This window comes from Coregonus clupeaformis, unplaced genomic scaffold, assembly GCF_020615455.1.
Source record: "Coregonus clupeaformis isolate EN_2021a unplaced genomic scaffold, ASM2061545v1 scaf3044, whole genome shotgun sequence".
Taxonomy (NCBI): domain Eukaryota; kingdom Metazoa; phylum Chordata; class Actinopteri; order Salmoniformes; family Salmonidae; genus Coregonus; species Coregonus clupeaformis.
In genome coordinates, this window is record NW_025536498.1 from 43,610 (window position 1) to 56,877 (window position 13,268).

Consider the following 13,268-nt stretch of genomic DNA (forward strand, 5'->3'; position numbering starts at 1 on the left):
TCGGAACCTTTAGTGTGCTCTCCGTGTCTTCACCCCCCCACTCTGCCATGTCTCTTTTCTAGTGGATGAGCTGATCAGCCCCCAAGACATCGATCCCATCAAACGCTACGTACCCCGCCAGGATCAGAGGAACGTCTCCATGAGATACTCCAATCAGGTTAGACTCCCATTCCCATGTGACCACCCTATGATCAGCCATGTTGGGCCATCACTATAATCAGAGATACTAGATATAAGGACGAGATGCTTGTGTCTCCGCCCTAACAATGGGGTTCATTGTCCACTGAGCAGAACAGCAGGCTGTTAAGCTCCCGCCTATTCCTCTCTTTGGATTGGTTGATACATCTCGTTATTTGAATACTTTTTTGAATATTCGATGAGGAGTGTTGACGTCAACCGCCTGTATCCAATGGAGAGTGAGTGCTAGCCTCATGAATATGCATAGACAGTCTCGAATTTCAACAGGAACAACTCTAATATAAAGTGTTTTTTCTCAAAGTTGTCGGGATGTCACGTGCATCTCACTTACAGTACACTGAGTGTACAAAACATTATGAACACCTGCTATTTCCATGACAGGTGAATCCAGGTGAAAGATATTATCCCTTATTGATTACATCCACTTCAATCAGTGTAGAGAAGGATTTTGAAACCTTGAGACAATTTAGACATGGATTGTGTATGTGTGCCATTCAGACGGTGAATGGGCAAGACAAAAGATTTAAGTGCCTTTGAACGGGGTATAGTAGTAGGTGCCAGGCGCACCGGTCCGTGTCAAGAACTGCAATGCTGCTGGGTTTTTCACGCTCAACAGTTCCCCGTGTGTATCAAGAATGGTCCACCACCCAAAGGACTTCCAGCCAACTTTACACAACTGTGGGAAGCATTGGAGTCAACATTGGCCAGCATCCCTTAGGAACGCTTTCGACACCTTGTAGAGTCCATGCCCCGGCGAATTGAGGCTGTTCTGAGGGTACAACTCAATATTAGGAAGGTGTTTGTAATGTTTTGTACACTCAGTGTATATCAGTACACTCTTAACATTACAAAACTTATATTAGATCAAATAAGCCTCACGTATAATTTAATCTTGACTAAATTCCACACTCTCTCATTGCCCCCCATACAAAAACTCCTAACTTGCTTAATAATGAATGATCTGCTTAACGTGGACAGCCTTTGGTCGGATTAAACCCTCTCACTTCGCCTCTCGCTTCCCCTCTTCCGCTCTGCTATAATTCACTTTATAAACCGTGTAGTTTGGGTCCTGGATGCTGATTGGCTGAGACAGCGTTCCAGCCACGTGTAGACAATATACCAAGGGTATGACTCAAAATAACTGGTTTACTTTTCTAATGACGTTGGTGACCAGTTTATAATAGCAATAAGGCACCTCGGGGGTTAATGATATATGGCCAATATACCATAGCTAAGGGCTGTATCCAGGTGTTGCGTTGTGCGTAAAAACAGCCCTTAGCCATGGTATATTGGCCATATAACACTCCTTCTCAGGCCTTTTGGTTAAATAGTTAACCTGCTATAAGGGCACTACTGCAGACTACTATACACCCTCTGCATGTTTACATGAGTCTGCATAATTCTATATATCATTGGTTCAGATGTCATCTTCTTACTTGCTAGAACTAACTTTGATGTATTATTCCAAACCTGTGTTGATATTGCTGGGGGCCACAAGGCTCAAACGAGAGGTACAAATCAATAGGGAGGGAGAGAGATCAGGAGTCTACATAATTTATCTTCAGTTTAGCTTTCCTCTTGCATGAATCTACAGTCTATCTCACCTCAGTGGAAAAACAGGTTGTTGTTTTATTCATGATGCAAATGCTCAGCTAAGCAGCTCAGTCTGGAGCAGAGGTTGGAGCTGCGGTACCTTCTCAAGCCTTTCACGCTGGAACGGGGCTAAGGTTTGCGTCGTTGGGCGAGCACGATGGGAGGGGATTTCATAATGTACACAAGCGCGTGGAGCGGCTGTCTCATTGCCTTTACATCACTAACCCATTGGTCTGTGGGGCGGTGCCTGCGTGGGTGTGCTGAGCTTTCACATGGAATCTATGGTTGATTTGTGCTCCCATTTCTCTGAGATACTCTTAGCATCATCATGTCTGCAATGCACTTAAAGGCACACTCTACATAAGACCATTCCATGATACATTAGACTAGACCTGCTAAAATATCCGAATGAACGTCTGAATGGAAGAGGGCAGTGCAGCTAGATTCTGCTGTGATGTAACGGTGAATAGAATAACATACATTGATACCGCAGATGGCGAGTGGGGTTACATTTAGATTTGACTGTTCAGCGAGCTTGATGTTATGCATTAAATGTGTAATGTGATAATAAATGTAAGTGATGCCCTGAGAACTTCTAGATAATTCACGAGAGAATGGGGTTCACAGATTACACGTGTTATTTATGTAATGTTAGTGTTATACATATTATGAAGAATATAGTGCAACTTTGTATGCTGAGCAGCTCTGAATTGAAACGTCATAAAATTCCCAGGGCCTGTATAGTGTATGTTAAATTGTTATTAACCAATACAAATAGTACACTATTTTTGGTAATGTATATATTTGATGCACTTCCCAGAATGACAAGCCCAGTAAGCATTAGACCCAGATTTGTGTGTGTGTATCAGGGTCGTTCAGTATTTAGAAACCATTAGGAGAATGTGAAGCGAATGCTCCTTGTCTGTGGTTTGTTCCACATGAGAAGCGATGCGTTTGCTAGGCTCAGAGGTTGAGTCAGATCAAACACACCCCAGGGAGTTTCAGGAAACACTTTCCAAATAAACACAGAACAAAAGCTAGAGAGGAGATGTCATTAAGCCAGATGCCTTAAAATATACACCCACTCACAAACACACACACCATCAAAGCCCATTCACACGCGCAGGAAAACACGTAATGCAAGTATACACCAGATTAGCTAATCAGACACATGAAACAAATGCACACATTTTCACTACCGTATTACTGAGTCAAAGAAGGACACACGAACACAAATACACGCAAAGACGCATTCAAACACATTTTTACATTTTTTTACATTTTTAGTCATTTAGCAGACGCTCTTATCCAGAGCGACTTACAGTTAGTGAGTGCATAAATGTTTTGTTTTTTTATACTGGCCCCCCGTGGGAATCGAACCCACAACCCTGGCGTTGCAAACGCCATGTTCTTCCAACTGAGCTACATCCCTGCCGGCCATTCCCTCCCCTACCCTGGACGACGCTGGGCCAATTGTGCGCCGCCCAATGGGTCTCCCGGTCACGGCCGGCTACGACAGAGCCTGGATTCGAACCAGGATCTCTAGTGGCACAGCTAGCACTGCGATGCAGTGCCTTAGACCACTGCGCCACTCGGGAGAAACACATCATCATTCATTGTATTTTTATGTAACCTCAAAGGGCTTTACTTTGTGGGGAACTCTCCTCATCCACCACCAATGAAATGAGCAAATAAATACTAGCATTTTCTCTTTTGTTTCACTCTCTTTCTACATGCGTACACATAATCGTGCACACACACACACCTATTCACAGTATTGGATATGTGTACAGTACAGTTGCTCAATGGCAGCCAATTCCTTATAGCTCTAGTCCCCATAACAGAAACAGCTCTCTCTTTAACTGAGTGATTCTGTGAGCCACAGAACAAGGTTAATGGAAACATTTCCAAAGCACAGTGCATCCCGGTGGCTGTCACTCAGCCCTGCATCTGTGATAAGGTCTGAAGGTGAGAGGACTTCAATTGGCCATCACAGTATGAGGCACAAACAAGCCCCTTCAGAGAAAGAGAGAGGCGCAACATGGAAGGCATTTGAGGTTGTCGATTTTAGTGTCTCTACTAAATGCACAATGTTGTTGGGGAATTTGTTTTACAGTCCTAACAATAACCCAGAATGTATTTTTCCAACTTTCCAAGCTTTTGAAAGTCAAACTCTAAACCCCTTGCTCATACCTTTTCTGAATTCTGGGTTCCATGCTACAGGTTTGTTTTGTATCACCATATGAAGGGAAAAGCTTCTCAGATCCATTGCAGAACAAAGGAAAATGTATTGTAATTGATTATGTAAAAAGTAAAAGAATTAGCATGTTTTAACATAGTAGAACAAACATTAGAGGGATTTCAATTCACCATGGATTAGGCTGTTCTGAGGACACCATTGTAGATGCATAATCCAGACAATGTTTCTTCCTTGTTTTAATGTGACACCCTGAATGGTTGTGAACAGATGGATATTATTTTTTCCCTTGCATCCAAAGATAAATATTGTTCATTAGCAGGGCAGGGCTGCCAAATGGCAAGCTGACAGAACAGTAGAGCAAGGCTGGGCCCCCCTCTGACAGCAGGAGCCCAGGAGAGATTGCCAGTGACCTGAACCAGCAAGGAATAGGCCATCTCTCACATAATGTGACAGCAAAAGTGGATCACAGCGTCTGCTTTAGCAACTTTACAAGGCCCCCGTACCAAGACAAAGCCACATTTAATGAGTTTTTATACATTTGGCCCAGTTGTTTTTCCCAGCTCCGTGTCTGGTTTATTGGCCATGATGACTATAGTAGCTTTCCCAGCCTTTCATACTTAATGGGAAGTGACCTGTGAGCAGGAGAACTTCCAATTTGGCTTTCATGGTCTTTCCAAGGCAAGCATCTACAAAGTTGACCACCTCCTCACCATGCAAACACAGTTTGATCTTTCGTCATGGGGTTCCATGCTGCTGAACGTGAGTCTCTCTGTGAGTGTCGCTGAATGTGGCCAAGCTCAAGCTCACAGCAGTGATGTAGAGTACAATCGTGTGCTTTCCCTCTCTCCCAGTGCCCTCTATCAGAAAGGGCTCTGTTTGGGTAAAAACAACAGTTGTGGGCTCATCATCCCTGTCTGGGGATATCAATTATCTGGCATGGTGAGCACTGTGCTGAGGTTAGAGCCAGGTCAGTCACATGCGCCAGAGCAGAGCCATTTAGATGGCACAGTCATATGGGTCTCCTAACTCGCCCGTGCTGCTGCAGTTGCCATGCCAATGTTATTGCACACCAGGCTCGGTGGAAAAAAAAAGAAAAAAAAAAGAAGAAAAAGGGGCTTTGACATTATATGAGCCATTACTGCCACGTAGGTGACTGTCAGTCTCCACACTTACACTCACTGCCCTCCCATTCCTCCGTGTGACGCAGTCCCATTTTCCATCCTCATTTTAATTGGACTTTAATCCATAATGGCAAAACGGTACTTGAATATGGGCTGAACCTGTCAGCTTAAAGGGCTTTATTGTATTGGGGAGAGACTACGGCATTGACATGGCAAGTGCATGTTCAGGAGTGTCTGGGCTGGTGTGTCAGCTCTCTGCGTGGCGTTGCTGCAGCACTCATACGGAGCACTTTATAGTCTTTGGTAATCAGGTCTGCTTATCTCTCCCAGTCTCCCCAGCAGAATCTCAATGGGAATTATATCAAATACAGCAGGTTTGACAAGCCCAGGCTCAAGGAGGCTTTCATAGGGCTCAGCTTAATATAAATTGATTTTTTTTGGTCATAAGGATTGCCGACTAAACCTAATATGTCTGCAGTGTGCCCAGAGAGAGAAAGAGAGAGAGGGCGATGCGTATCATATTCTCAGCCAGGGTCCCTCCATAATTACATAGCAAAGAATCCAATCCCCACCTTTTCAATTTCTCTGAAGTGATTGTGTCTGTACCTCCACTGTTGCATTCAAACCAAGTTCAATAAGTCAGCCTTTTTCGTGCTACCTTAAAATGTAAAATGCAAGGAAATAAGGTTTGCTTTTAAATGCCAACCTTGAGAAAGTGGAATCAAAAACGTGGCTCACACTTGGATGTCTGTGCACTTACAATGTGGCATCACTGCTGATAGCATATGAGATAGCGTTGTCTTAGTGCCTTGTCAAGCTTATTTTAAACAACACACTAGTAACACACATACAGTGATGCAAGTTTAGTATATGTAAATTGAAGTCATAATCCCTTTGATCTAAACTTGCACATAAAAATGCTGAGGAACAACAGAGTGCATTTTATTTGCTCCTGGTGTTTGTCTGTTGTGTACACACTCATGGTTACATTCATGTGTATGTATAGGAATGTGTCTATGTATACTGAACAAAAATATAAACACAACATTTTACTGAGTTACAGCATATAAGGAAATCAGACAATTTAAATAAAGTAAATTAAGCCCTAATCTATGGATTTCTGTTCTGAGGGCAAAATATTAGGAAGGTGTTCCTAATGTTTGGTATACTCTGTGTATATGAAAGTGTCTAGAATGGAGTGGCGTGTGTGTGTCTATACACAAATGTGTGCTAGACTGATGCTGTGAAGGCCCAAGGCCAGTCCCTGTGGGGCTGTGTAACCTTGAGCTGGTTAGCTTGGGTCAGTGGACAGAAGGGCTCAGCAGGCCCTAGCACTGGATGACTGAAGACACATTGAGAGGAGGTATGGGACTGGGATAGGAGGTATGGGACTGGGACAGGAGGTATGGGACTGGGACAGGAGGTATGGGACTGGGACAGGAGGTATGGGACTGGGACAGGAGGTATGGGACTGGGACAGGAGGTATGGGACTGGGACAGGAGGTATGGGACTGGGACAGGAGGTATGTGACTGGGACAGGAGGTATGGGACTGGGATAGGAGGTATGGGACTGGGACAGGAGGTATGGGACTGGGACAGGAGGTATGGGACTGGGACAGGAGGTATGGGACTGGGACAGGAGGTATGGGACTGGGACAGGAGGTATGGGACTGGGATAGGAGGTATGGGACTGGGACAGGAGGGATGGGACTGGGATAGGAGGTATGGGACTGGGAGGGATTGTTGTCTTCACAAGCTGTGTCAAAAAATGACAGCAACTGTAATATAATATATGCCATTTAGCAGATGCTTTTATCCAAAGCGACTTAGGTATGCGTGCAAACATTATACGTATGCTAATCAAAACCAATACCCTTGTATTACAAGCACCATGCTCTACCAACTGAGCTACAAAGGACCACTAAGATGGAAACACGGGCTACTATACGTAAAGAACTGTCCCCCCTCGGACTCCTGGCGGTTTCCTACCATACACAATATAGAATGTAATGATATTCCATACTAGGGTATTTAAAGAGATTGAACTGGATATTAAGCACTTAGAAATTGGTAAAACATATTGTACGAATTGCAGGACAGAACATAAATGGATGACGTTGTACAGAATTTGTTGTGCAACATTTTCAGGGACCCATTTTGGCTCGTGAGCGCTTCTTTCAAATCTACTGGCTGAAATTATACAAAACCTATGTAACGCATCTTGAAGTTCCTGTTTTTGTACATTGGTTTTACATCTAAGATAAGTGAAATCTGATAACATTACAATTACTTCAGATATTTTTTTAGATTGACAGTTTTCCTCTGTGAAATGATTCAGTCTTAGTCATAATTTACGTAGCTACTATTCTTTTTGAAGTAGTGTTTTTTCAGGCTATTGAACCATGTATTGGAGTACATTCACAGTTCAATTGCTTTGGGGAGATAGGCCTATGTGTATATTTCAGTTACTTGCATGTTTGTGAGTTCTCAGAGCCATAATCCTGCTTTGCTAAGGTGCTTTCCAGATGCTTAGAGAGTTCCACTGTGTGAAACACAATCTGTATGCAGAGGACACGTGTTAGTAGCAAGCGTAGGGTAGACACGGTGCAGTGTGAGAAGAAGCCTGAGAGGGCCTTTTCCCTCCATCAGCACCACGGTGTCACATTTCAATGCTTTTAATGAAGGGAACATCTCAAATGAAGCAGAGATGGAATTCATTTTATTTGCAGTCTGGGAGTGGCACTCCTGACTAAGCTTGTTTCGCAATTGGGCTTCTACTAGTTGAGATGCAAATGTCTCATGCTGAGACACAAGCTACTGTTGACGCAGATTGCTTACCTAAGTTGGAGGAGTTTTACTTGCAGGGATTTTTTTTTTTCAGGAGCAATTTATTGCACTCATTCTTTTTCAACAGTCTGATATGAGGAGTAGCTAGACAAGTTGTAGAAGAGCATTTATTCCAATTAGTGAGATTTTTCTGACAGCCGTTGCTGTTCTCAATGTATTCATGTTATTACTTTAATAGCAACATAGGGATAATGTGTCTGAGGAAGTAAATATTGACATTTCAGCTCTCCTTCAGACAGAAGAGCCTCAGGTATGTACTGCACTATTAAATAAGACAAATACGCAACAAAGACACTCCATCTATCTCTTCCTCTGCAAACAATACACGTCTTCCTCTAACCCCGGTCAAAATGTTAAGTATTTTGTTTGTGTGTTTGTGTTTATACACTATAAGTCTGTTCACACATTTACTGAGCATTGAGGTGACATTTTGAGAGACTGCTTGGTCAGTGTTGCCTGACTGTGTTGTCCCTCCATCTGCTCTGGCCCCAGTTACCTCAGGAGCTGGGGGGCCCCTGGCCCAGGACCTAGGGCCCAGAGCCAGGTGCCAGCAGGCAGGAACATGAGGCGCTAATTGAAGCTTGACCGGTCTTATCCAGGTTTTTTTCCTGAGACATAACAAGATCTCTGCAACACCTTTTAAGATGTTCCAGTACATTCTGCTGTCCAGACGAAGCGTTGCTTTAAACCTAATTACCCATCAGGGAGGTATAGTGGTGAGCTAGAGAGAGAAGATATTTCCTGCATTATTCTATTTCTCATTTCTTTCTTCATTTCTATTTTTTCTTTTCTGTCTTTCTCTCCTCAAATGGTTCCTCTGTGTTTTGGAGCAGAATGCTAATGAGAGATGATTTCCATTGCGGTGTTTTGGAAGCTGCTGCTCACAATTAATCAGAAGAGATTTCTGTGAACCTCTTTCACTCCCCTCCCTCCCGGATTCCTCTGATTAATGATAACGAGGGTGTTGAGAAAAACCTGCTCTTTCCGCCCAAACAAAATGGCTTCCAGCCTTCTCTTCTCTGCCTGCGTCAGGCTTCCTGCCGGGCCATCTAAAGAAGCGTTGCCTCTGATGAACAGCCCTCCTGCGAAATCACAAGATGTTATTTTCTAATGGCTCAGGGATTTTAGTCATTTAACTCCAGTGATATGATTCTCTCTGTTTACAAATCACTTATCTCTGAATACATCTCCCGGGACTCAGCGGAGAGAGGCGGAAATGCAATTGCTGCAAAAAGAAGACAAAATAAGCATGGTCATTAGATCAACGTAATTCTATACTCAAACATAACTCCTTGAAAGATTCACAGGTGTATGACAGGCAGTTGTATCATATCCAAACCGTTCACCTTGTTCATAGTTGTGAGCTTTATTAATGTAACTTACTTCGAAGCAAAGAGGCACTGCTTCTCCAATGCATCATGTTTACATGCACACCAATATCCCGTTATTATTCGGGACACCCAAGTATTCTGTTTTTGAGTTGACTCATATAAACATCATATCCCGTTTACAATAACCCGAAAAAGCTTGTATCCCGGTTATGTGAAACCAGGATAAGATGCCTGGAATATGCTGATCTTAGATGGGATACTGTGTCATGTAAAACATCTTATCCTGTTTACTGTTGTTTTTTGCGGTCTGCGAAGGCTCAGTTGTGCATATCATGGGTGTTGTGTGATTATGTTTTCATCTGATTGTCAAAGAAATAACTTCAAAATGTAGGCTACCTGCGCAGTTAGATCCACCATAATAATTCCATAATCATTTATTTTGCCGATACTCCGTACTGAACCTTATAGTACTGGCTACTTTCACCCCTAAATTAGACAAGTTTCTGTTGATAATTTCTGACATTTTGTAGGCCTTTTGTTTGTCAACTATAGTCAGATATAGGCAGCTTCTCTTCTGTCATAACGTGTTGCCCTATAAGACTAAATGAAGTAGTGCTCACCAGAATAATGTCTTGCATCGATAGCATGAATCTAGTTAACACCGGTAAAGTTGTCTGTTTCGTTTAGGGACCCGGAGAAAATGCAATAACTCCAAAACAGTGGAAAGATTGGTCCTTTGCAAAATGGCCAATGTCATCAGTTTAACCAGTTTTAATTAAGGAAATTAAAAGCTGAGAAAACGATGAAACACTTTTATGAAAAGACTTCAAGTTCATCTTCATATAACAGTGCCAAAGATAACACATTACACGCGCATTCGAAATAAATCATATTTCTCCACTCCTGTTCCCGATTTTACTGCAAGAAATGCATAAAGCTGCAGGATTTAATATTATATTACGCTACATATAAGAGGTTATAGGCCTACAGTCAGTGTCCATATTTCAGTTAATATTCCATTTAACCCATATGAACGTCAATTAGGAATATTCTGTTTATTCAGATATACTTGTGAGCGGGATATCAAAGGTGCATGTAAACAGCTTATCCCAAATAAGACCTTAAGCTGGATATGAGCTACTATCCGGAATATTGTGCGCATGTGGTCACTGATACTCCTGTTTAATATGGCCAATCCAACTCCACGAAATCAGTAGTTTATAACCACTCTAAAGATTACCACTGTTCAAACTTCTGTAACGACAGGGTCAGTGAGGTGTTGTTCATGGTTCACCTCTCTCCCTCCTCTCTCTTTTCCCTCATCACTCTTATTCCCTCAAAACCCTTCATCTCCTATTCTCAGCTTTACTTTACAAGTGAAGCAATTTCCACTGCAATGTATTATGCAAGCGAACAATACAGTATATTGTTGTGATTTTGTTATGTACTATTAACTGAATTCGTATTCACTTTTCTATCTCTTTCTCTCTGTGTTCCAGGGTCCTATTGATAATGACACGGTGGTCCATGTGGCCCTGATTGCTGAGAGCCAGAGGTATGTGATGGGAAAGATGAATAGGACACTGTGTGAGGTAGCTATGTGTCTCTGATCAGAGAGTCTGTGGTAGTTTCATGAAAGCTGGATGTTTTTCCTCCCTCTCTCCTTCACTCGTCTGTGGTGTTATTGCACTGTGCACATTAAGCGCTTGGCCAGTGTGCAGTCTTCATCTATTACCACCCTCATTTAGCTGAGGAGTCATGAGAGAGGGAGGTTAAAGAGGTCGGCTGGCCAGCTGAAGCCTGTTAACCTGGCCTGCTGTTCCGATCAGACGACAGGTCTTCCTCAGCAGTTAACCTAACACTCTTGTCTGTTTCACCCTGCTCACTTCCTCCAAGCCTTTACCTAATGCTGCGTTTGTTTCCGAGGGTTTCTCAAGATGTAGCTTGTACAAACCCTATAACTTTCATCATTAAACCCTCACTGAACCCTCTCTCTGGCTAGGACGTGTAGACAAACTCTGTGTGAATTTTCAGCTGCAGTAGAGTTGACCATCCCCCGCCTCAGCCTGATCCTATTGTCCAGTGGCAGAGGCCAATTCACACCAAAGTGTTAGGCACCAGGTTGTCAGGGCACAGATTCAGCTGACCTGGTCAGCCAATCAGTAGCCTAGCCTGGGAGCAGCCGAACCCCACGCTGCCTCTCAACTCTTCAGTTGTTTCCAGGAGGAGGGCAGGTGGAGACAACCTCTGTAAACTCCTGTCCTCCACATCAACTCACATTTGAACCTTTCCACATGGACAATCCTTCTTCTGGACTTCCTGGCTGCAACCCTTCCTGTAGTCTCCTCCTCCCTGTTTGCCGTGTGTCTGTTCTGGTAATAAACGTGTGTTCTGTACATCTGTCTCCTACTGGTCATTTACGTCCTCTAACCGGCACCTCTATCGGAGTCCACCAGCAGTTGGTGGCGCTCTTTTTCATAACTAATGTACTTTTGGCCGCCCAGACTGTTGGGCTTCCTAAACAGTCCCAGCTGTGTAGCCTAACAGTGTGTTGTGTTGTGTTACAGACTGCAGGTGTTCCTGAACACCTATGGCATCCAGACTCAGACCCCCCAGCAGGTGGAGCCCATTCAGATCTGGGCCCAGAAGGAGCTGGTCAATGTGAGTTATACCACAGAATTAAATATGAGTGATATTCATCACTATGGGTAGTACCACATCCTGACCAAGGCGTGTTGCGAGCCCAAACGTTGGTCATTAAATGCTCACTGCAAGGAGAGAAGATTGTGCAACGTTCATGTACATTTTCTGAAGGTAGGTAATACATCTGATTTAGAAAGAAATAAACAAATCAATCAGTCAATTAACTAGATGTCCAAGGCCATCTATCAATATGTCAGCCGAGCATGGGCTTAGTCAGTTCACCTGATCGTCAATCTTACATCCAAGTTCTATTAAGATATCCCTCTTGGTTGGTCAATCAGTCAGTGAGGCTGGAGATCGGTAAATGTGACTTGATCAGTTGACCTGTGACTTGATCAATATGTAATTCCGGCAAGCAGCAGATTCTTCTTGTGGGATGTCTATAGGATCCATTGTATCAAGTCTAAAAGTATTACTGTACAGTTGTAATGCGTATAGAAAAGGCCACTGCCTTTCCCAGTATATGTCTCTGCTCTTCCTCCCTGTTGTTGGGCATGTAGTTATGCAGCAATGGATTGGGTGGGTGTCACGAGCCAGGATGAGCAGCATGCTAAATATTAAATTCCATGCGTTTTGAATCTGTTAAAGGCTGGGGCACGGCTCTGCATTGCGTCGCTCGCTTCATCTCTCTCTGCCGTTCAATTGTGTTTACAACAGCTGCTTGACGACAGGAGAGCGACAATTACGTCCAGCAGCATGTTATTTATCTCAACCCAGGTGGCACAGCAACAGCGCTGCCAAAATAGCTTCCATTTGCCTCGGTGACGCCTCCCCAACCCCTCTGCATGTCTTTTGACCCATCTTCCAGCCATCATGTCTATAAAAGCCGATGGGTCGTTCCACCAATTCTCAGTACCTTTTGAGAAGTGTAACTTGGTCCAAAAAAACTTTAGATTTCACTACATTTTAACATTCTGTCATAAAGAAAACACATTTTCCCATCTCATGAGGTTAAATAGAAAATGACTATAGTAAGTGCCTGTTAAGTATCAAATAAAGTAACAGGGTTGACGATTTCTTCTTAAACCTTAAAATGAGGGACGGACTAAAATCACTAATCACATGAAATACATTATAATCTTCAGAAATGACTTTGTCAAAGCAACAAAATAACTAGGGCTTTCTAATGATGGTGAAACTTGGAGAATTAAAAAACAAATCTTCCTAGAGTTGACAGGGTTGCCGGAAGGACATGTCGGAATGCTGAATTTTGTCAATTTAGCAAGCCTTTATTCCATTAAAAATACAATTGATTGAATTCTCCATGTGATCTA

The 13,268-nt window shown here is 43.1% G+C and overlaps 1 protein-coding gene across 1 annotated transcript in view; it reads left to right on the plus strand.

The window, feature by feature from the left end:
• The window catches only part of LOC121548328 (phosphorylase b kinase regulatory subunit beta), a gene marked incomplete at its 3' end in the record, with an annotated part of 46,986 nt that extends 35,034 nt beyond the window's left edge, over positions 1-11,952 (plus strand). The window contains 3 exon segments of the mRNA XM_045220030.1: positions 63-157; positions 10,791-10,846; positions 11,859-11,952. Of these exon segments, the coding sequence (XP_045075965.1) occupies positions 63-157; positions 10,791-10,846; positions 11,859-11,952 (245 nt within the window).
• Positions 11,953-13,268: the final 1,316 nt, after the last annotated feature.